The sequence below is a fragment of the Dermacentor andersoni genome, chromosome 3, assembly GCF_023375885.2.
Source record: "Dermacentor andersoni chromosome 3, qqDerAnde1_hic_scaffold, whole genome shotgun sequence".
Lineage (NCBI taxonomy): Eukaryota > Metazoa > Arthropoda > Arachnida > Ixodida > Ixodidae > Dermacentor > Dermacentor andersoni.
This window is the reverse complement of record NC_092816.1, coordinates 211,948,837-211,973,564: the sequence shown is the minus strand read 5'-3', so window position 1 is coordinate 211,973,564 and position 24,728 is coordinate 211,948,837. Positions and strand designations below refer to the sequence as shown.

The window sequence follows — 24,728 nt, the reverse complement described above, 5'->3', positions numbered from 1 at the left end:
TGCTTCTGAAGTCAGCCTATAGTTGCGGTTCCATTCATTACCCCATATCATCTTCATCTTTCTGTTCTAAGGCTGCATATTTGGAAGTACCAGCCTGAATTGGACTGCTTTTACCCTTACAGCGTCTACGTTGGCCTGTTTCTTCTTGACCAATTTTACTCTTTCTGTCTTCAAAGTGAGGTGATATATGCACGGAAAGACGCGCACTCAAGTACGGACGCACACAAGCAAATTCGTATAAAAACGCGCGTGCGAACGTGCACATACGCACACACTACCGCAAACACGCAGACACGCGTGCGGACACACACACACGTGGGCACTCGCGCACACAAGCACCAACACACGTACGGCGCGCGCACACACTAACATACACGTTGCGTTAGTGCGACGTCACGGATTGTGAGCATACCGTCCAAGACCAAGAAGCGGTGAGGGTCGGACCTATTTATCTAACGTGGTGCCAAGTAAAAGAAGACGAAGGTTCTGCATTTACTCGAAGATAGGTCGAACACGAGTATAGGTTAGCCAGTATATATTAAGATTACGGAGAAAGAAAAAAAAGTCTAATTCGAGCATATATCAACCGGTACCCTTTTCAGAAAAACGAAAGCCTTTGAAGATGTCTCATGAGGTGCACGTGCTGCCTTCGAAAAGGAAAGAGGATGAGGCCGGAGCCACGAGCGTGATTGTGCAACGTGACAAGCAAAAATTCTTGAAAACAAAAATGAACGCCGAAGTGCCTCGTGGCATCATCTTTCATTTTCCAATGCAAGGCGAGAAGTCGAGAGCGAGGAAGGCAGCCGCTACGGAAGCAGCAAACCGACGACAGACGGGCTCGGGCTCCTGCTCCTCGCTGGTGCTCCTGAGCCTGCAGCTCAACAATTAAAGCCTCCAGATCGGTCAGCGGAGCACCGAACACAGCCTCTCTGCATATTCCTGTCCTACGTCCTTCTCTGTCTTACCACGTCGTCCGGTCGCCCGTATCCACCTGAATACCTCAGGCGAGCGACGGAGGAATTTCGTTAGCGCGGTACTTTTGATGGATTTGTTCACGAATATAGGCCGATAGCTCATTCTGGGTAAAATTTCCGAATAAAAAGAAAAGTCGAACTATATTGCAATAAATGCAGTAGTTGCAGAAGCTCCCCTCAGCCTTCTACTTAGTTCTCTTTGCAGCCGTTATTGTGGTGCCGCAAGTACATTCGCTCGTTCTCTTTGGCTCTTTCGGCTGTTTTTTGCAACCTTGACACAACGGTCGGACTTGGGCGAGGGTTGATGGAAAGGGAGCGTGCTTTCGGGCAATCGAATTGCTGAGCGGAGCGGGGAGAGGAGTGGAGAGGGGGATCGTCGCGCGCAGGCTCTCGCGCAACGGAGGGGTGGCAAATAGGGGGGGCGAGGGGCGGGCTGTCGCTTCGTTACCTCGCTCGCCGCGGAACGGCGAGGAAGACGGAGCGTGCTCTCGGGCACAGGAGTTGCGGGGAGGGGTGAGAGGACATCTCGCTGGCCGCCCGACAGTGGCCAGCCTATCTTGGACGATGAGGCGGGCGAGAACCTATGGCGGATTCTCTGACGCGGAGAGCGTTGACGCGGACGCCAGACATTATTTTTGCCGCCAACTACTGCACACATCTTCAATTCTCACGATTTAATCTGGCATGATTGGAGCACAGTGCGTTATTGAAAGCTTAGTTGGATTTCCGACAGCTGATCGCACAGAAACAAAGCTGGAAGCGGTAGTGGTTTCGCGGTGGCGGTAGCGCTGTCGCTGAGGCTACGTGTGGCGCGCCGCCGAAAGCGCCATCTCGTTTGTCTAGAAGAAACTGCTCCGAGAAAAGGGTAAATAGTGTTGGGTTGCTAAGCACGAGGCCGCGGGATCGAATCCCAGCGAGGGTGGCCGCATTTCCATTCGGGAGAAATGGGAAAACGCCCATGTACTTAGATTCACGTTCAGCTTATCGAACCCTTGGTGGTCCCTATTATTTCGGACTCCCCCACTACGGCGTGCCTCATAATGAAATCTTGGTTTTGGGCATGCAGCACCCCATAATCTTTTATTCGCAGTCCGTCCCACTTCGGAAGTGCGTGGCAATGGGTACAAATCAGTGGTCCGTTTCTACACGGCTGCCACGAAGGAACTCCGGAAAGGCGAGCGAAAGCGCCGAGAGGAAACGAGTAGCGGAAATGGGCGGCAAGGAGGGGGGCCGGACTGTCGCCTCACTGTCTCGTTCATTCGGTCGGGTTATTCGCATACATTGACAATCATGGTCAATGTTTTCTGCATATTCTTGTCCCAGTAATCAGAACTAGGCAGATTGAGCCGTTGGTTATCTTGGAATGCAATGGAATTGTCCTTTATCGATGACCTTTTACCTGTAGTGTCGATCAACACTCTGTTTATGTATGTGAAAGGTAGACACGCTAAGACTGACACTGGAAATGCACTTGCCGAGACGTGCCTTCAGCGGAACCCTGAAGGTGAGCGAAATTACAAGAGATTGAACAAAAAAATGTAGTTTTCATAGGGCAGGTGGCCGGCAACGTAAAAACGAGCCCGCCATCTGCCCTATGAGAACTACACATTTTCTCTCTTCAGCCTTAATAACGAACACCAATGTGCTTGAATTGTTCGCATTGAAACGTGCACTTGCAGGGCTGGAACTGCTGCAGTGACACGGCTGTGGCCTTCCATTACACGACGCCCGAGCGGATGTACGTGTTCGAGTACTTCGTGTACCATGTGCGGCTGCTGGGCGGCCTCGACCAAAGGGTCTACCCGAGGCGTCCGCCGCTTCCCGAGCTGATTCCTTGATGAGTTCCCCGCCTCTGCGTCAGAGGGGCTTCGACTGTTTATGGTCATGATTATACGTTCCGAGCCATAATAACCAGCAACATAGTATTGTATTATTTTCACGTTGTCGTGACGCTGAAGAACCAAGAAACAGCCAACGGTGCCAGTTAAAATATGACCTATCTCTTTAGTGCTTGTGTTATCTTGTTCGTTCGTTCGTTCAGGCTATTCGGTTACATTGGTTCTTCTATCCTCGTGTGATTGTTTAATGTTTGCTATAAGTGAAACGCATGTTCTGTGGTCGCAGTGTGTCCCTTATCATAGCAAAAATTCTAATAGAACTTTTTATTACTCTATTACAGTGTCGGATTAGTTGTATAAGATTTGTATTAGACCAATAGAAATTTCTATTAGTTGTACTGATTTACCCATAAGACCAATCGGCCCTGTGTATTAGACGTATTAGTCGTATACAAACTGTGTTACATACCTACTAGTTTCTCTACTAGACTAACACATCCTATTGACCTTATACAGATTGTTGCGGGTCTGTGTGCAGCATGCATTGTTGAATGCCGTTGTTCTTGTTTGCTGTTTGTTTATTACGGGGGTGAAAGTTTATGAAAAATTAGACTGTATACGGGACAGTTTGCATAGAGACGTATGTCTAATTATTCGCTGAATCATTAAGAATTTTGCTGTACAAGACGTGCAGCAAACTGTTTTCACACGTTTGTATTAGTTTCTTCGCACTAAGCTATATATATATATATATATATATATATATATATATATATATATATATATATATATATATATATATATATATATATATATATATATATATAGTGAAACTGCCCCCCTACCTCAGCAAAGTACATGAGAGCAACGCGCGCCTACATGGTCGTACCAATTTTGCTTCACTGGTGTCGTCTCATAACTAGGCCTCTGTACAGCCTCGTCGCGATGAGTTGTTGAGGAAACAGCTAGTATTTAGAGCACAGCAAATACTTCGCCACAAAAAAAAAAAAAGAAGCACGATGAACAACCAGAGGTAATGTGCAAAGCAGAGTCGCGGTGCCCGGTGAGTTTACGAACGATGGTGCAATCGCAGCAACCATATTTGTTTACCACTGATGTTTCGTCAGTCCCGTACCTTCTGCTGAAGTGCGCATAAAGTAGTGATAAACTTGTAACCTAAATGATGACTTAATACTGCATATTAAATGCCGCAATATTTATCGACATCAGAGAGAAGTATCGCAGAGAAGGGAACACGGCGGGCGGGAAGAACGTAAAACTGCGACCGCAGTCAGCCGTAGTTGCGCACGGCACGGGTGCATTGGCGGCTGCCATCTTGCAGTGTGCTGTAGCCATGTCAAGACGAGGCGTGCGTGAGATTTAGTGAATGAATGATGGGTTTTTAAGAAATCCGATGCGTTGGCGCCAGCGTAGTCTTATTTGTGCAGTAGTATATTTGGATTGTTTCATGTATAGATGTTGTGTGACACCAAAACAAAGGAAGGCAACTGTTTGCACCCTTGTGCTTCGCGCCTTTGCCAATCTGTCAGCGTGCATCAACATGATGTGTCTTCTCCAACGTCGATTCTACCATTTGGAGGTAATTACTCTACTTATTTACGCTTCTATAGTGAAACATAAAGTTGTTTTCTTTTTTTTTGTTATCCCAATAGTGGATGTACTTTAGCACAGTGTCATTGGGACGATTGTTGGGCGCATTGCAGCAATGAAATGCTGTTTCCGAAAATGCTGTTCAAGATTTCTGCCTAGAGTTGCACTTTATTGCCTACAGCTTCAATGTAACACACAGAGCATCTTATGATGTTTTTGTGTGCTTTATAATTATTCTTTCGTGTCGTGATGTTATCATTCATTATAATAAACAAGTCGAGCTAGCATATCGCACTTAAAATTCCTAAAATTGGTTTGGTGACTGAGGAGCTACATTATTCCAGTTTAAAAGTAAATATTGCCAGCTGAAACTTTTAGTGTTAGGACTAGAACCTCTGCTTTTAGGTGTTTCTTATTTGTTGATTTTTCTGCCCAGCTTCGTTTTAAACCACTTTTTCAAGAGGATGTCCTCTGGTCGAAGTGATCAAGATTGCTGGCGTGACGAAGATCTCGAAAGAGGAATCTGTAAAAATATATGCTGCGCTAATTCTTCTAGCAATTATGCCTGATTTTCGTATCTGGTGCATTGCAACATTTTGTGTTGTCACACCAATAGACCTATTAGACTAATACACTAATAGACCTGTTAGACTAATACGCCGATAGACCTATTAGACTAATACAGCAACAGACCTATCAGACCTATTAGACCAACACACCAATAGATCTATTAGACTAATACACTAATAGACATAATAGAATGTTTTAATGTCAATAACCTCATAGGCTATTAGTATCTGTATTAGAATTTTTACTAGAGAAATATTGGGGGCCCCTAAATATTTAGGGCTGTGTTATCTGAAGGGGCAAATATTGGCCTTAAATGAAAGTTTCTCACATTCCAGCCGTGCGCTTGTGGCACGATATGGGCCATATTCAGCCGCCACACAAGGATAACTGTCTCAGTATTTAGCGATATATTAGAACATATGTGTTGCGCGGTGCACCATGGAACAGTGTCCGTTCCATGGACATGTTGGAGATGTGGTTAGACCAGCGCGGTGTGGAACGAGCATCTGATACCGGCTGCTGGCTGCAAACCTGACTTAGTGTGAGGTATAAACAAAGCACCTGTAATGTTTGCAAGCACAGCGGTGTAATTACACTTCCGCATGCTAACCGACAAGCAGCAGCCAGAAAGCGAGAGTTTGAACAACGATGCGGTCATATAGAACATATATTGTTGGCCTACTAGGTGCGCTACAGATGTCCGCCAAGGCAGAGAGTCCACTTATGCTCGCGCATGCAATATTTGGGCCGCGTGCGACGTACCTGCTAAGCCTGTTCTGGTTAACGTGAACAGCGTTTAGGATTTAGTTCCCCTGAGTATAAAGCCAAGAAAAAGATGCCTTCGCAGGTGCATGCCAATCTGAGCAATTGATACATGAAAGACGACGAAGCTGTCCAGCCGCCTTTGCTGCATAACCGAGGTTCACACTGCTCGTCGTAAATACTAGAGCTCTGTCTGCTGGATCTTACGGGCGCCCCTACAACAGAAGCAGAGCTTTTCGCAGCAACTCAGGTAGCTCGTACAGCGCCTGAGAAGGGTCGCTTAACGAATGCAGTGCTACCAAATTCAAATTATAAGCAAATTAAAAAAGTAACAATAGTTTTACAGAGGAGTCTCGCTGGCCGGAAAAATTACCGAACAATGAAGAGAGGCATAAATCATTTTAATGCCTAGGCCCGGAAAGGCTTGTAACATACAAAACATCAGGATGATATCACTCGCGTCTTGCCTGTGAAAACCTTTTGAACGAGTCACCCATACTAGACTTACAAACTATATAGGAGACCAAAATCTGTTGCGAAACTATATCTATGTCTTCAAGCCACACTTGTAGACACAATAGGTCTTCCTAAGACTGAGGGAAGCGCTAATGAACCACATTCCATCAGGAAGCCAACATGGCCCTAGTCCGCAAAAGTGCATTCGATACCATCGTGCACAAACTAATATTGCAAGAACTTGTGAAAACCATGTGTTGTGGAAAGACTTACAGTTATATCAAATCCTTCTTGGGGTATTGAACTGCCATACACGGCATAGGAGAAATACCATCCGACACCTTCAATATGCCAAACAGGGACACACTGTAAGGTGCCATCCTCTCACCCTATACTATTCACCATGAGGATGAATACTCCAGCCCGTAAGCTGGAAACACGTCCAAATCTGCATTTTGCACTTTACGCCAATGACATTACTCTTTGGGCGACAAAAAGCTCAATCGCGGCAAAGAACCAATTCTTCAAGAAGCCATAAACATTGGGCAGCATTTCGCCACTGAGAACGGAATGAAATATGCACCTGAAAAACCAGAATGGATTTAGCTGTACGCGTATAATACAAAATATTTCAAAAAGCTGAACTGAAACTTGGAGATTGTACACTTCAAGAATCCTAAAACGCGAGGATTTTAGGGTTGTTGATACAACATAACACAAGGGCTGACCATGCCCTAAAGACTCTAAAGACTTCGGTAAAACATATCACCAGAATGTTCAGCAGAATATTGCAGAACGCAATAAGACTAATACAAACTTTTGCAATAAGCAGAATTATCTACAGTGTCGCGTATGAGGAACTTAAACGTAAAGAGACAGAGCAGACAGACATCCCAATACCCACGGTGTATAAAAGCGGCCTCGGTCTAATGCTGCGGACATCCATGGAGAGATTCGAGGCTATCGGGGTGTACAATCAACTTACTTTGAAGAACACAAGGCAACGATAATGGTCACACAACGAGAACACCTAGAAATGTCAGTCAGTCACGTTTTGTGTGTTACCGATCTCAAAGGCGTGCGTATGTTATGAGAGGTGGCGTTGGGAGAGGAAGAGCAGCACCGCAAACAGATTTCAGTTACACTCTACCGCAAACTCAAAATAAAACTCAAACTAAAACACAAGGAAGAAACGCTAACACAGATGAAGCCTACTTAATCATTAAACATATCCTTATCACCGGCTACGTCAGTCCTTGGCGATTGCTACGCGAAAGTCAGGCCACCCTAGCAACTACACTACCAGAAAGGACCATTCTTACTGACTTTTGTCGTCGCACGTATCTTCCGAGTCTGACGCGTGCCGGATCTTCATCATAGTCCGTGTTCTCGCCGACTCCGTAAACGTTGCTGCCTTGGTGTTGGCCAGTCAACTCGTCCGTCTCTGATGCCGGTGTCCCGAGCTCCGTCGGTGACGTGTCACTCCGGCCTCACCAGTTAGGCCTAACTCCGGATTCCGCCGCTAATTCCTTGAGTGCCGACAAGACGGCCCGGAGACTGTGGTACGCGCTGGCCTGCCTCTGAAGAGGGATCCTTCCTGGAGTGCCCGGCACTGCCCTGAGAGATTGCAGCTGGTCCAAGGAGCGTCGCTCGAACGTCGCTGAGGTCGAAGGCCACACCCTGGACCGCCAGCGTGACGGACTTGACCGAACCTCATGGCTCCCATCGCCAGTGGGATCGTGACGCTATAACTTTCTTGTCCGTGACATGAATCCGTGCTCAAGCAGATATTTAACGGCCTTATCTACCGAGACTACTGGTTTAAAGTACCCTGTCATGCTTTCTGGTGGCAGTAGGCTCCTCCTTAATAAAATGGTATTGGCTACCGTGTCTCTCAAGACTAGCTTAGCGTCCTTGTACCTCGCCTTCCACTAAAAGCATGTACTGCCCTCTCTGTACATCCTCTCTTGACCTCATTATACATTCCGCCTTATACATGGACCTAGTTCTGCATTCGTTAGCCCTGTGACCTTTCTTTTGGTACAAATGACATGCTGACAAAATGACATGCTTCGTGACGATTACCTCTCACTCGGTAGTTCACCACTAAATGACCTAACCGGTTACATAAAAAACATCTCTGGGGTCTCCTTTGTGTACTACTTTGTCTCTGATTCTACATATCTCTTAATGCGGTCGTGTGCGCATCTTTATCGCCCTTTGCCAAATTTCTCAATTATTGTGCCTCAACGAACGGGTTTGTTCTGCCATCTGCTCCACAGTTTGTAGTTTTCTCTCTTCAAGAAATATTGCCAAACTACTACTTCACCTGGCAAGAAATTGTTCACCCGTGACTCTGTCGCGAACTCCTTCATGCGTTTCGTCCGCCTGAGACAGCTCTACCCACCATTGAAAATAATTTGTTGGAAGACATGCGAACTGCTTGCCTGTTTCTGAATCTTCAGGCTTACATGACCTAAACGTCTCCCGGAACCCTTCTGCGGTCAACTTAAATCTCTGTAATAACGTTTTCTTCACCTTGTCATAGCCTAATGACTCCTCTGCTGGCATACGCACAAAGACACTCAGAGCCTCACCCACTAAACACAGGCTTAAAGCGTTAGCCCACTATCTCCACTCCTAGCCTTTCCCGACAGCTATCCTTTCAAGCCGATGCAAATACGCATTCAGGTCATCCCTCCACTCATCGAAAGGTGTCATCAATTTCCTAAGGCAAATCTGTCTTGGCCTGGAAGAAGGTTAGTCGGATGACACCGATCCAGGTGTACTCGTGCCATTAAGACATCCGGCCCCCATCTCTGCTAGTTTTATATTCCACTCCAACATTTCTTTTTCTCTTTTGTGCTCTTGATGCGTTCGTTCGTGTTGCTTTTCTTTTTCTTGTTGAGCATACTAAAAGAACGTGATCATCACGCCCTTCGACATGTTTAAATCTTCAGCTATCACCGCCAAACGTTCCCACTCCATCTCTAAACCCCTGGGATCAGTGACAGAACCGGAATTGACTCCTGGAACGCCATCATCATCATCAGCCTTGTTACGCCCACTGCAGGGCAAAGGCCTCTCCCATACTTCTTCAACTACCCTGGTCATCTTCTAATTGTGGCCATGTTGTCCCTGCAAACTTCTTGACCTCATCCACGCACCTAACTTTCTGCCGCCACCTGTTACGCTTCCCTTCCCTTGGAATCCAGTTCGTAACCCTTAATGACCATCGGTTATCTTCCCTCCTGATTACTTGTCCAGCCCATGCCCCATTTCTTTTTATTGATTTCAACAAAGGTGTCATTAACTCACGTTTGTTCTCTCACCAATCTGCTCTCTTCTTATCCCTTAGCGTTAGACCCATCATTGTTCTTTCCATAGCTAGTAGCGTCTTCCACAATTTAAGTAGAACCCTTTTCGTAACCCTCTAGGTTTCTGCCCCGTACGTGAGTACTGTAAGACACAGCTGTTATACACTTTTCTCTTGAGGGATAATGGCAACCTGCTGTTCATGATCTGAGAATGCCTGCCAAACGCACCCCAGGTCATTCTTATTCTTTTGATTATTTCAGTCTCATGAACCGGATCCGTGGTCACTACCTGCCCTAAGTAGATGAATTCCCTTACCACTTCCAGTGCCTCGCTACCTATCGTAAACTGTTGTTCTCTTCTGAGACTGGTATACAGTACTTTAGTTTTCTGCAGATTAATTTTTAGACCCACCCTTCTGCTTTGCCTCTCCAGGTCAGTGAGCATGCATTACAATTGGTTCCCTGACTTACTAAGCAAGGAAATTCATCAGCGAATCGCAAGTTACTTCGGTATTCTCCATTAACTCTTATCCCAGTTCTTCCCAATTCAGGTCTCTGAATGCCTCCTGTAAACACATTGTGAATAGCATTGGAGAGATCGTATCTCCCTGCCTGACGCCTTTCTTTATTGCGATTTTGTTGCTTTCTTTATGGAGGACTACGGTGGCTGTGGAGCCGCAATAGATATCTTTCGGTATTTTTACATACGGCTCGTCTGTAATGCATATGTGGCTGCTGAGGCTTCGACTGAATCAAACGCTTTTTCGTAATCAATGAAAGCTATATATAAGGGTTGGTTATATTACGCACATTTCTCTATCACCTGATTGACAGTGTGAATATGGTCTATTGTTGCGTAGCCTTTACGAAATCCTGTCTGGTCCTTTGGTTGACAGAAGTCTAAGGTGATCCTGATTCTATTTGCAATTACCTTAGTAAATACTTTGTAGGCAACGGACAGTAACCTGATTGGTCTATAATTTTTCAAGTCTTTGGCGTCTCCTTGTGGATTAGGATTATGTTGGCGTTCTTCCAAGATTACGGTACGCTCGAGGTCATAAGGCATTGCGTACACAGGGTGGCCAGTTTTTCTAGAACAATCTGCCCACCGTCCTTCAACAAATCTGTTGTTATCAGATCCTCCCCAGCTGCCTTCCCCGTTTGCATAGCTCCCAAGGCTTCCTTTACATCTTCCGGCGTTCCTTGTGGAATGTCAAATTCCTCTAGACTATTCTCTCTTCCATTAACGTCGTGGGTGCCACTGGTACTGTATAAATCTCTACAGAACTCCTCAGCCACTTGAAATATCTTATCCATATTACTAATGATATTGCCGACTTTTTCCTGGAACGTATCCTGGAACAAATCTTGAAACGTATCCTGGAACGAATCCCGGAACGTATCCTGGAACGGATCCTGGCAGGCTGGCCAATTGTCGTGTGTCACCGATCTCAGGGGCGAGCGTATGTTATTAGAGGTGGCGTTGGGAGACGAAGAGCAGCACTGCAAATAGATTTCAATTACACTCTACCGCAAACTAAACATAAAGCTCACTCAAATTAAAACACGATGAAGATATACGCTTATGCAACCTACTTAATATTCCCTCAACATGGGAGGGGGTCGTTATTACCGGCTACGTTAGTCCTTGGTGTTTGCTACGCGAAAGTCGGGCCACCCTAGCCTATGGCTACGACGCTATTTGAAAGGACCGTTCTTACTGACTTTTGTCGTCTCACGTATCTTCCGAGTCCAAAGCGTGTCAGTTCTTTATCATAGTCGGTACTCTCGCCGACTCCGTAAACGTTGCTGCCTTGGTGTTGGCCAGTCAACTAGTCCGGCTCTGATGCCGGTGTCCCGAACTCTATCGGTGACGTGGCACCCTGGCCTCACCGGCTAGGCCTAACTCAGGGTTCCGCCGCTGCTTCATCGAGTGCCGACGAACCGCCCTGAGGACTCTCGTACGTGCTGGTCTGCCTGTGTAGGGGGATCCTTCCTGGAGTGCCCTGCACTGCCGTCAGAGGCTGCAGCTAGTCCAAGGAGCATCGCTCTAACGTCGCCGAGGTCAACGGCCACACCCTGGGTCGGCAGCGTCACGGATTGACCGAACCTTCATGGCTCCCATCGCCAGTGCGATGCTGACGCTCCAACCTTCTTGGCTTAGAGCCGCGTAGATAATCCCAGCTCGGCGCCGCTTCAGCTCAGGACATGCGCCTCTAGAACTCGGGCCGTTCGGACCGATACGTGCACATCGTCGACTTATTTCTTTCTGCGTCACATGCCTCTTACATATGATATCAGCAGAGTCAGCCCAACATTTAAGCCCAACAGAGATATCAGCCCAACAATTAGCAAAAAGATTGGGCAGTAACCCCGACACAATATACACAGATGTAGTGCGGTGCATTGAGGACACTGTATCGTGGCTTCTTCGGGACACTCCGGAAACTCGAGAACCGTGACAACAGCTTCGGTTCGCATAAGCTGCACTAGCACAGAGGAAGGCGGTTGCAGTTGCTCTGGCGATAAAGACACGGGAGGGAGAAGACGGGGCCGCCTACGACCTCACGGACTCCCAGAGGGCTTGTCGACTCTTCCTCACTGAAGAATCTCCAGGATTGCCCTTAACGTCTTGGGCGATCGACTAAGACAAGAACATCGCATTGTGTGGTGTCCGGGGCACGTTGGTGTCACAGGCAACACAGGGGCAGACACTCTTGCTCGCGCGACTTCAAGACACCACGATCAAAAACAAGCAAATACCAGCGCGAGATGTCTTAGAACATCAACATCGTTCACGCCAACAACTCTCCGCGCCAAACCCGCAATTGACAGTGGAGGAGGTTCGGTTGTACAGAAAAATCCAGACAAACACTTACTCACACCAAGGGCGGCGGCACGCCATCTGGCCAACTGGCCCCCCGTGACATGGGAGTGCAAATCACGGCCCCAAAATTCAAATTCATCCCAATTAGGATAAAAACAATTCAAATTCAAATTCAAATCAAATTCTTTTAGGTAGCTTTGGACAGTCATGATCGCCCGGAGTCACCCGGAGACTCAATTGAGCCTCCTCGACCAGGCCCGGTGCGTGGTGGTGGCTACTGAAGTCCTGGACTGCGGACCCACCCTCCGGCCCCCCTTTAACCTATTTTCCTGCATAAAGTTCTTTCTCTCTCTTTCTCTGACTTAAGTGGTTATGAGCCCCTGCATCTTTTGCTTGTTTGCGGGGTATGAGCCATTGCATCTTTGCTTGCTTACTTGGGCATGAGCTATTGCTGGTGACGATATTTTTTCTACCGCTCGAATACGCGCCGCGTTCTTTAGGCATGAGCCATTGCAATGAGCCTTCTAAGGCTTTCGCCTTAACAGAATGTCTTTGAATACTCCGCTCGGTTACTATTCCGGAAGGCGCGACGACTAGGCATGATGCTGAGGCAGTTTCGGAGTTTCGGTTGCCTGTGCTTGCACGCGTTCAATAAAGGTGACCAAATGCTGCTAAAAGCCCGTTCACGCTGCATGATCAAAGTACGTGCACCGGGGGCAAAGCGAAACGTAATGTGATACAAGCGACCTGATCACCTGCGGTGATCAGGTCGCTTGTATCACAATACGTATCACATTACTATCACCGTGGTGCGCGGAAAATAAATGCTATACTCCGAAATTATTTCCCTAGTCGAGGCTGAGGTCCCTAGATAAGTTTCAGGATGTAGCGTCATGCCCGCTTTCCCACTGCTGTCTGCCTCCAATGACCCTCCTATTAGCACCTCAAATGTTCGAAACCTAAAGCGGCATACAAAAATTAGCGTTTCGTTTGCGGCGTACTACATTTATTACCAATACTCGTTTTGAAGCCATTCCGTGCTGTAAATATTTATTCATAAATACGGTGGCGTAAACGCTGCTACGTGAAAAAACTTTCGAAGCTTTTTTACGGCTCTGGGGATCAGTGCGGGCACATGGAAATGCCGCGTAACTGCACTATGTCAATTGCGCACGTGAAATGCACGGAACGTGCGAGGGTCAGGAGGACGATGGGTAGGTAAAAGATAGGCACTACCTTGAAACTTTTAATCTATGAATCTTAGTAGAAGCTTACCACTGTCCTTTGCCTCTTCCCCTCATTTTTCGGATGCGGGCTGTCTCGTTGAGCAGACACAAGCCCACTACCACACTATAGCTTAAAAACATGCGTATAATGCTTCTATAACGCCACAGTTACCTAAGAAACATTCAACGTTGCGTGCACATAAGACATAACGCTCTACCCATTTCCACTTGCATCAAATATCTCGTCAATGCCGATCTCAATTCTCCGTGGACAGCAAAGAAACAATCCACGCACTTTATGCAGTGTCCAAAAATAGAGAGAAAGTAAATGTTCAGTAAATCTCTGCAAATCCAATATTCAGCTCCCAAAGATTAGACTTTCGCCACACATAACACTCACGTGTGCCGCATGAAGATTCTCAATGAGACCAAATGCTCGCCGGGCAAGCTATTTATTGCATACAATCATCACACACATTGACAATCGCCACATTACTAGTTAACCCTTGCTTAAAGTAAATTCCATGTTTCCTTTCATGTCGTTCATGATTACTCTCCGCTGTTTTGTGTCCCCTTTTCTACTTTGGGCCGTCTTGTAGAAATAAATATCCATTCGTTAACTTCAATGCGTTTTAATTTTACTGATGTATAAAAGAATTAGATTACGGACAGTCTTTTCTTTATTACCACGCGTTTCACGACTAATCGGTTGATGGAAATTATAACACGTGGACGGGAACAGGAGAACAAGAGCGACAAAGTGGAATATTCCACCCATATCTTCATCGATAGGGAGTATTAAAAATGTGAAGCGCCATCTCTCTACTTACAGAAAAGCGCCATCTGCCATCTATTCTAGAGCACCGCAAAACCAAAGTGCTCACTTCACAGCACAGCTACATGCATACGTGGTAATTTCATACAGGTTTAGTGGTGTTCTAGAGCTTCTGTTCGTTGTTATATGCGAAGTCACGGAACTGTGACAATGCCAGCAAGAAGCTAGGCTTCAAGTGAAGCTTGTGTTGCCTCACTCGTGTCGGCGTCGGTGTTGCCGTAGGAAAAAGACCAAGCCGCGCGAAAATTTAAGTTGCTCGTCGGGCTGCGCATTTGAACTACCCACCTCAGGATTACGAGACCACCACGCTAACCGGTTCAGCCGCCGTTGGTTCAAGGTACGCGCCCTTTAAAATGGAGTTTTACATGCATGAAATAGACGCAGTGCAAGGTGCCAGCCATTCACAGGCGTCCCCTCTCTCCGTAGGAGGTAAATGGTGCGATCGCGTGTTCCTTCGCCTCGCGCACGCCGTTTCCCGCCAGTTCAGGCTCGCAGTCAGATTGGGAGGTCGCGTTTGGTTCGTTGTGCCGAAGAGCAGTGCGCGTTGAAGGAACGGCCGCAGGAGCAGGCCGCGCATCATGCCTTCGGCCGAATATTGGTGGCGTTTAATGAACGCCGCCGGGAACTCACCTGAGAAAGGATTCGTGGTCGACGTACCGACCTCACCGTGAGGGAACGCGAAGCCAAGGCGTTACGGCAACGAAGAGCAGCAGGTCCCAAGTTTCGCTTGCACCCCTCTTCACAGTGTGGAAGGGCGGTCAATTTTTTTGGCGATATACCATAATAACGTCGCAGTTTCGCTGAAATGGCTAAGCATCGATTCCAGTAGGAAACTATTACAAGCCGTACAAAGTAAGAATAGTTGTTTCATCGGCTGTATAAACTTGCAAACATTCGCTTACTAACTAAATGAACACTCATGCTGTCATGCGCGCATGTGAAAACACACACGCGACTCACTCGATGACCGTGAACACTCGGTGTCAGAACGCCGGCGTGAGGAAGAGCGGCAGCCGCAGCGAGCTATTTGACCTTCGTGCTGCCGCTCGCTTCAGCGTGAACTAAGCGACGAGATCAGTGCAAACGAAGCTATCGGCAGTCAGTGCACCTAGACTCTGTACCCATCGCAGATCGCTTTCAAGATGCTTGCGCGGCCACGCTCAGCCACGCCATACGCAGCTGCCCCTAAAGTAGAACTTCCTCCCGGTTCCTTGCGCGCGATGGAAGACAGCGCGCTTCCTGCCCCACTTCCTCCCTTGCGCGCATGAGAGTGTACTTGCACTGGCTGTAAGTACAGCCTTAGGGTGCTTCTCCGTGTTTTCCTCTGCGATGCTGAAAACACTGGCCTTGCGGAGCATGTGTAACCCAATCTCCTTCCTTCGTCCACGACTCTTCTGCTGCCGCTGCTCGCTTCCCCCTTTCCATCCCCATCCCCCAGTGCAGCACAGTTGAGCTGTGCTCTGTGAGAGTCTATTACTGCGCTGCACCTCATCCAACTCTTCTCTTCCGAAACCAATAATCTCTCTCGAGATCGCGCCACTATTCCGGGCTCCCCGAAGCACGTTGGCTCACTTGGACTTCTTAAGCAACATCACGGGGACCACAATGGCGGAAATTCGCTTGGAGTGTCCATATAATTGCTATCGCAATAAATATCAGCGAATAAAACAAAGTCTGAACACTAAACAGTGGCCAACGCAGACGTCGTATTCTATCTCGTGCCCCCGTGTTCGTTTACTGTAACGCAGATAAAAACATCGCGCCTTCCAAAGAACATAAGCCCCCGCATTTCACCCGCTCCCGCCCCTTCAACTTTGTTTAAATTAGCTTGAAAGGGCAACACTTGCTCCCACGCGAATAATTTTTCTGAACGTGAACGCATGTTTAGCCTATGAGTGCAACTATGTTTGTTGGATATTTATCTGAAGGCACTGCTACTTTACATAAAACGCGCTTACAGTTTTCTATGCGTTACAGCGGCAAGAAAATATATCAGAAACGGATGAGAAACCCCGCATCAGTGTTTGCGGCAGACATTTCGCTCTAAGTATTTCGCCGAGAAATAAAAATTGAAGGAAAGAAAAGCGCGCGATGATCACAAAATTTCCATTTTAGTTCGTACTGAAATATATTTACAGTTGTATTTCGTTTCGTAAACGCGTGCGATGCACAAGCGGATGAGGGCTATAGCGCACACGACTCCATCGGCCCTCAGTGCGCCTAAACGCCTACACTGTCAGCATCGCAGATCGTATTCAAGACAGAGCTTGCGCTGCCGCTGCATACGCAGGTACCGCAGGAGTAGAACGCCCCGTTATAAACATTCGCTTACTAACTAAATTAACTGGCATGGTGTCAGCGTGCATAGGCAAACATGCATTCTCACTCGATCTCGGCGGACACTCACTGTCAAAACGCTTGCGTGAGAAATCGCGGCAGCAGCAGCGATCTAAGTGACGCCTAAACGCAAACTGAGGGATGAGAGCACTGCACATCCAAAGCTACGAGCCGTTGGCCCACCTATAGACTGCCTATAATGTGCCCCCGAAGCAGTACGATTTCAAGATAAAGCGGCACGTGCGACCGCGCCGAAATACAACGCCCGTCTCCCTGCCATCCCCCGATGCCATGCGCATGAGATTGGTCGTGATACGTTGTGTTCCCCTTGCGCACGCGAGATTGAGCCGCCATTGTCGTCTCACCGTCGCACGCTTCCACTCGCACACACGGCGCCCGAAGACGATGTTATTACAGCACGTCTGTATCGCAAACAATACCTGTAGCAACTGCCACAGCAGGTCCACACGGCGCCTCTCTGCCTGCGACGCTTGGCCTCATTTGTCCTTCCCGCCTTCGCTCAACCCTACCCTACAGTTTCCTCTAGGTGGCGCTACTTTGCCGCGCGCTCGCGCTCCTTCGTATTTTCCCCGGCACGCGGAGGAGGAGGAATAAACGGAAAGACAGCGACGTTAGCCCGGCGCGCGATTTTCTTCACCTCCAGGCATCTTCCTCGTTAGTTTGCCTCGCGGCTTCAGACAGACACCGTCGATTTGAAGAGCTAGAATGTTACGCTTGCGCGTAAAAAAAATGCCGGCAGTAATAATCTCACGATGACTATCGACGCTACGGCGTTGAGCATTGAATCAATATAGTGACACAGCGTATACTCACCGTCCAAACGAGTTATGTATGAGGCGTACGGCCGCGGGGCGCCTACTTCGCGTTTCCCTAAGAATATTGGGCGCCATCTAGCGGGGCCACCTCGAAGCCTGCGCGTGGGCTCCAAAATGCATGGCACGCCGGTGCATGCGAAAGCTGAAAAACGCGCCATGCGACAACCGGAATCTTCTCTCGCACTTCTTTCTGGCCACTCTGCTCCATCTCATGGCGCTGGCGAAAATTCCGGGCGTGGCCTTCGAGACAACAAGCGTGGCACATCGGTGCCTTCGAGCACAGATAATTCTTTCCTCGCTTGACGCACAACCATTGGTACATACTTAGTGACTCAATTTGGCGACATATTTGCTGAGGAGCGGCACACATCCAGTACATTTGTGGCTCAGCCTGCTAAAGCATCGGGTAGCTGTACTTGAGGAACCTTTGGCACGTGGGGCTCTACTCCACCCAGCATGAAAGGAATTTAAACGGCCTTTTTCGTTATTGTGTAGCCGCACATTCCCAGCGGCACATGCATAGTTACCCAAGTTGGCGTCAAAGATTGAAGAGCGACACATGCCTACTGGCGCGTACACAATGAACCAAGTTGGCACCAAAGAGGTTCATTGGAGACCATCACAGACCGAGTGGCAAATACCCCGTGCTCCAAGTCCGCGCCAAAAGAGTTTCTTCGAACAGGGGTGCCTACCCAGTGCCGCTTCTATAGTGACCCATGTCTGCTTGAAAGAGGTTAGTTCAAGAGCGGTACATATTTGCACATTGCCACACAATGAGTCACCCACTTTGGCCCTACCGGTGGCTTCGAACCTTGTTCCCTCGCCACAACAGCCCTATCTGCATGCTAACCATTGGACCACGACACTTCCCCAGGCATGCGGTAGAACGGTTAGATAAACATAGATACAAACACAGCCCCAGAAAAGTACGTGAAAACCCGCCATGCTTGCTTAGTGGCTATTGTGTTGGGCTGCTAAGCAAGAGGTCGCGGGATCGAATCCTGGCCACGGCGGCCGCATTTCGATGGGGGCGAAATGCGAAAACACCCGTGTTCTTAGATTCAGGCGCACGTTAAAGAACCCCAGGTGGTCCAAATTTGTGGAGTGCCCCACTACCACGTGCCTCATAATCAGAAAGTTGTTTCGGCACATAAAACCCCATAACTCATTCAAAAATGCGAGAAGTACCCGAACAATGCTACCGCATTTATTATTATTATTATTATTTATTATATTTGGGGTTTTACGTGCCAAAACCACTTTCTGATTATGAGGCACGCCGTAGTGGAGGACTCCGGAAATTTTGACCACCTGGGGTTCTTTAACGTGCACCTAAATCTAAGCACACGGGTGTTTTCGCATTTCGCCCCCATCGAAATGCGGCCGCCGTGGCCGGGATTCGATCCCGCGACCTCGTGCTCAGCAGCCCAACACCATAGCCACTGAGCAACCACTGCGGGTGCTACCGCATTGAATGCTATTTGACTCGTTTGCATAACTTGTGCAGATCGAGCATCGAATAATGCAATTTATGGAATGAAAAGTTTAGGCACTTCATCAATGCATGCCCATCAAAGTAGTTTTTGCCATGAGAGGAAAAAATAGAAGAGTGGGTGCGACGGCATTTCTCATTGCTCTACTCGTACATATTGTCACGTGGTGGCGACGTCAAAGAACACAGTAGCAAAACTGTGAAAGGCAAAAACTAGCTTTTATTGGGCGAACCTGTGCCCACAAAACAGGCTACACTTAAAGCACAACGAGAGCGGCGAACACAGTCGGCGATCGTCGTAAATCTGATCAGCGGGTCATGCGCGTCGGCTTTTATAGTGCAGTCGTCGAATGTTCCAGACTAATCGTTCGGACCCGCGTGCCTTCCACAAAGTTCTACATAATTCGCGTCACGCGATGAAATCAGATAACATAAGGTTCGGCGACAACAGACAGCGGATAGAAGCATCGATAACTTTCCAGAAACCTCGGATACATGCAGGCGCGTCCCACGCTGTGCGATTACATTTGTTAGGCGGCGAAACGTGGTTGCCCGATGCAGATAAGTACACGTGTCAATACCCCCCTCTTAAAAAGCATCGTCCCGATGCTACAAATATAAGAGAGCGAAAGACAAAAGGACACTTATTAAACATAAGTAACAAAACAACGAAAAGAAACAAAGTCCAAAGGTCAGTTACGCGAAGCCCCAAAGTTTATTAACGCTGGTAGTACGGCTTGAGTCGCACAACGGGGACTATTTCAGGTCGTGAGCGGCGCCGCTGTGATAGCGAAATGCCGTCTGGCACGACCTCATAGTCCAGTGCGCCAATACGTCGGATGATCTTGTACGGTCCGAAATAGCGACGCAAAAGCTTCTCGCTCAGTCCTCGTCGGCGTATAGGGGTCCAAACCCAAACACGGTCACCGGGTTGGTACTCGACGAAGCGTCGTCGCAAGTTGTAGTTTCGGCTGTCGGTCCTTTGTTGGTTCTTGATCCGTAGGTGGGCGAGCTGTCGGGCTTCTTCGGCGCGCTGCAGATAGCTAGCGACGTCAACATTCTCTTCATCAGTGACGTGGGGCAGCATGGCGTCGAGCGTCGTCGTCGGGTTCCTGCCGTAAACCAGCTTAAACGGCGTGACCTGTGTTGTTTCTTGCACTGCCGTGTTGTAAGCGAAAGTTACATACGGCAGGACCGCGTCCCACGCCTTGTGCTCGACGTCGACGTACATTGCTAGCATGTCGGCGAGGGTCTTGTTCAGGCGTTCCGTGAGACCATTCGTCTGCGGATGGTAGGCAGTTGTCCTCCTGTGGCTTGTCTGGCTGTATTGCAGAATGGCTTGGACGAGCTCTGCTGTAAAAGCCGTTCCTCTGTCGGTGATGAGGACTTCTGGGGCACCATGTCGCAGCAGGATGTTCTCGACGAAAAATTTCGCCACTTCGGCTGCGCTGCCTTTTGGTAGAGCTTTAGTTTCAGCAAAGCGGGTGAGATAGTCCGTCGCCACGACGATCCACTTATTCCCGGATGTTGACATCGGAAACGGCCCCAACAAATCCATCCCAATCTGCTGGAATGGTCCGCGAGGAGGTTCGATCGGCTGTAGCAATCCTGCTGGCCTTGTCGGTGGTGTCTTGCGTCGCTGACACTCTCGGCATGTCTTGACGTAATGGGCGACGTCGGCAGTCAGACGCGGCCAGTAATACCTTTCCTGTATTCTCGACAGCGTCCGGGAGAATCCGAGGTGCCCAGCGGTTGGATCGTCGTGTAGGGCGTGCGGTATTTCTGGACGCAGCGCTGACGGTACAACAAGAAGGTAGCTGGCGCGGACTGGTGAGAAGTTCTTCTTCACGAGCAGGTTGTTTTGTAGCGTGAACGAAGACAATCCACGTTTAAATGTCCTAGGGACAACGTCGGTGTGCCCTTCCAAATACTCGACTAGGGCTTTTAGCTCCGGGTCTCCTCGTTGCTGTTCGGCGAAGTCTTCCGCGCTTATTATTCCAAGGAAGGCGTCGTCATCCTCGTCATCTTGCGGCGGCGGGTAAATGGGGGCGCGTGATAGGCAATCAGCATCTGCGTGTTTTCGTCCAGACTTGTATGTTACAGTGATGTCGTATTCTTGTAGTCTGAGGCTCCACCGTGCTAGCCGTCCTGAAGGGTCCTTTAAGTTAGCTAGCCAACACAACGCGTGATGGTCGCTGACCACTTTGAATGGCCTGCCATATAGGTAAGGGCGAAATTTCGCTGTAGCCCAAACGATGGCGAGGCATTCCTTTTCGGTTGTAGAATAATTGCCTTCCGCTTTTGACAACGACCGGCTAGCGTAAGCTATCACGTCATCATCATCATCATCATCAGCCTGATTACGCCCACTGCAGGGCAAAGGCCTCTCCCATACTTCTCCAACTACCCCGGTCATGTACTAATTGTGGCCATGTTGACCCTCCAAACACCCTAATCTCATCTGCCCACCTAACTTTCTGTCGCCCCCTGCTACGCTTCCCTTCCCTCGGAATCCAATCCGTAACCCTTAATGACCATCGGTTATCTTCCCTCCTCATTACATGTCCTGCCCATGCCCATTTCTTTTTCTTGATTTCAACTAAGATGTCATTAACGCGCGTTTGTTCCCTCACCCAATCTGCTCTTTTCTTATCCCTTAACGTTACACCTATCATTTTTCTTTCCATAGCCCGTTGCGTCGTCCTCAATTTAAGTAGAACCCTTTTCGTAAGCCTCCAGGTTTCTGCCCCGTACGTGAGTACTGGTAAGACACAGCTGTTATACACTTTTCTCTTGAGGGATAATGGCAACCTGCTGTTCATGATCTGCGAATGCCTGCCAAACGCACCCCAGCCCATTCTTATTCTTCTGATTATTTCACTCTCATGATCTGGATCAGCAGTCACTACCTGTCCTAAGTAGATGTATTCTCTTACCACTTCCAGTGCCTCGCTACCTATCGTAAACTGCTGTTCCCTTCCGAGACTGTTAAACATTACTTTAGTTTTCTGCAGATTCATTTTTAGTCCCACCCTTCTGCTCTGCCTCTCCAGATCAGTGAGCATGCATTGCAGTTGGTCCCCTGAGTTACTAAGCAAGGCAATATCATCAGCGAAGCGCAAGTTACTAAGGTATTCTCCATTTACTCTTATCCCCAATTCTTCCCAATCCAGGTCTCTGAATACCTCCTGTAAACACGCTGTGAATAGCATTGGAGAGATCGTATCTCCCTGCCTGACGCCTTTCTTTATTGGGATTTTGTTGCTTTCTTTATGGAGGAGTACAGTGGCTGTGGAGCCGCTATAGATATCTTTCAGTATTTTTACATACGGCTCGTCTACACCCTGATTCCGCAATGCCTCCATGACTGCTGAGGTTTCGACTGAATCAAACGCTTTCTCGTAATCAATGAAAGCTATATATAATGGTTGGTTATATTCCGCACATTTCTCTATCACCTGATTGATAGTGTGAATATGATCTATTGTTGAGTAGCCTTTACGGAATCCTGCCTGGTCCTTTGGTTGACGGAAGTCTAAGGTGTTCCGGATTCTATTTGCAATTACCTTAGTAAATACTTTGTAGGCAACGGACAGTAAGCTGATCGGTCTATAATTTTTCAAGTCTTTGGCGTCGCCTTTCTTATGGATTAGGATTATGTTAGCGTTCTTCCAAGATTCCGGTACGCTCGAGGTCTTGAGGCATTGCGTATAGAGGCTGGCCAGTTTTTCTAGAACAATCTGCCTACCATCTTTCAGCAAATCTGCTGTTACCTGATTCTCCCCAGCTGCCTTCCCCCTTTGCATAGCTCCCAAGGCTTTCTTTACTTCTTCCGGCGTTACTTCTGGGATATCGAATTCCTCTAGATTATTCTCTCTTCCATTATCATCGTGGGTGCCACTCGTACTGTATAAATCTCTATAGAACTCCTCAGCCACTTGAACTCCTCAGCTATCACGTGTTCATGTCCATCTTTTCTCTGGACTAGGACGGCACCGAGGCCTAGGCTACTGGCGTCAGTGTGGATTTCGGTATCGGCGTGCTCGTCGAAGTGCGCAAGCACGGGCGGCGCCTGCATGCGTCGTTTTAGTTCTTGAAATGCGTCGGCCTGCGGCGTTTCCCATTTGAACTCGACGTCACATTTAGTTAGCTGTGTCAGCGGCTCAGCGATGCGTGAAAAGTCCTTGACAAATCGCCTGTAGTAGGCACACATGCCAAGAAATCTACGCACTGCCTTCTTGTCCGTGGGCTGCGGGAAAATTGCGATGGCAGCTGTCTTCTGCGGGTCAGGGCGGACTCCAGACTTGCTGATGACGTGGCCTAGGAACAGAAGCTCATCGTAAGCGAAGCGGCACTTTTCTGGTTTCAGAGTGAGCCCTGATGACTTGATGGCCTCTAGTACTGTGGCAAGCCGCCTAAGGTGATCGTCGAAATTTCCGGCGAATACAACGACGTCATCCAAGTAAACGAGACAGGTCTGCCACTTCAATCCTGCTAAAACCGTGTCCATCACGCGCTGGAACGTTGCAGGCGCCGAGCACAGTCCAAATGGCATAACCTTGAACTCGTAGAGGCCGTCTGGGGTGATGAAGGCCGTCTTTTCGCGATCTGTTTCGTCGACTTCTATTTGCCAATAGCGAGACTTGAGGTCCATCGAGGAGAAGTATTTAGCGTTGCAGAGCCGATCCAATGCGTCGTCTATCCGTGGGAGGGGGTATACGTCCTTCTTCGTGATCTTGTTCAGACGACGATAATCGACGCAGAAACGTAGGGTTCCGTCCTTTTTGTTCACCAGGACAACAGGCGATGCACGTGCACGGGCTTTTCGACGGCTGGATGATGTCGTCGCGCAGCATTTCGTCGACTTGTTCTCTTATAGCTTCGCGTTCTCGCGGCGAAACTCGGCAAGGGCTCTGGCGGAGTGGTCGAGCGTACTCCTCGGTGATTATGCGATGCTTGGCGACTGGTGCTTGTCGAATCCTCGATGACATCGAAAAGCAGTCTTTGTATCGTCGGAGCAGACTTCTGAGCTGCTGTTGCTTAACCACGGGGAGACTTGGATTGATGTCGTAATCTGGTTCGGGAATTATGGTCGTAGAGGTAGATGCGGCGGAATCCGAGAGAACAAACGCATTACTGGTTTCCAGAATTTCCTCGATGTACGCGATCGTCGTGCCCTTGTTGATGTGCTTGAACTCCTGGCTGAAGTTTGTCAGCAACACTTCAGTTTTCCCTCCATGCAGTCGAGCGATCCCTCTTGCGACGCAAATTTCGCGGTCTAGCAGTAGACGTTGGTCGCCTTCGATGAGACCTATGTCAGCGGGTATTTCGGTGCCGACCGAAATAACAATGCTGGAGCGAGGCGGGATGCTTACTTGATCTTCGAGCACACTCAAGGCGTGGTGACTACGAGGGCTTTCCGGCGGTATCGCTTTATCTGCCGACAGCGTTATTGACTTCGACTTCAGGTCGATGATTGCGCCGTGTTGGTTCAGGAAGTCCATACCGAGAATGACGTCTCGTGAACACTGTTGGAGGATAACGAAGGTGGCAGGGTAAGTCCGGTCATGAATGGTTATTCTTGCCGTGCACATTCCAGTCGGCGTAATCAGGTGTCCTCCAGCGGTGCGAATTTGAGGGCCTTCCC

General features: G+C 48.4%; 1 protein-coding gene across 1 annotated transcript in view; it reads left to right on the top strand.

The window, feature by feature from the left end:
* LOC126524324 (glycoprotein-N-acetylgalactosamine 3-beta-galactosyltransferase 1-like) overlaps positions 1 to 3,138 on the top strand; it is a 46,507-nt gene extending 43,369 nt beyond the window's left edge. The window contains exons 4-5 of the mRNA XM_072286990.1: positions 2,413 to 2,478; positions 2,654 to 3,138. Coding sequence (XP_072143091.1) covers positions 2,413 to 2,478; positions 2,654 to 2,812 — 225 coding nt within the window. The 3' untranslated portion in view covers positions 2,813 to 3,138. The remainder of the gene's footprint in view (positions 1 to 2,412; positions 2,479 to 2,653) is intronic.
* The last annotated feature ends 21,590 nt before the right edge of the window (positions 3,139 to 24,728 follow it).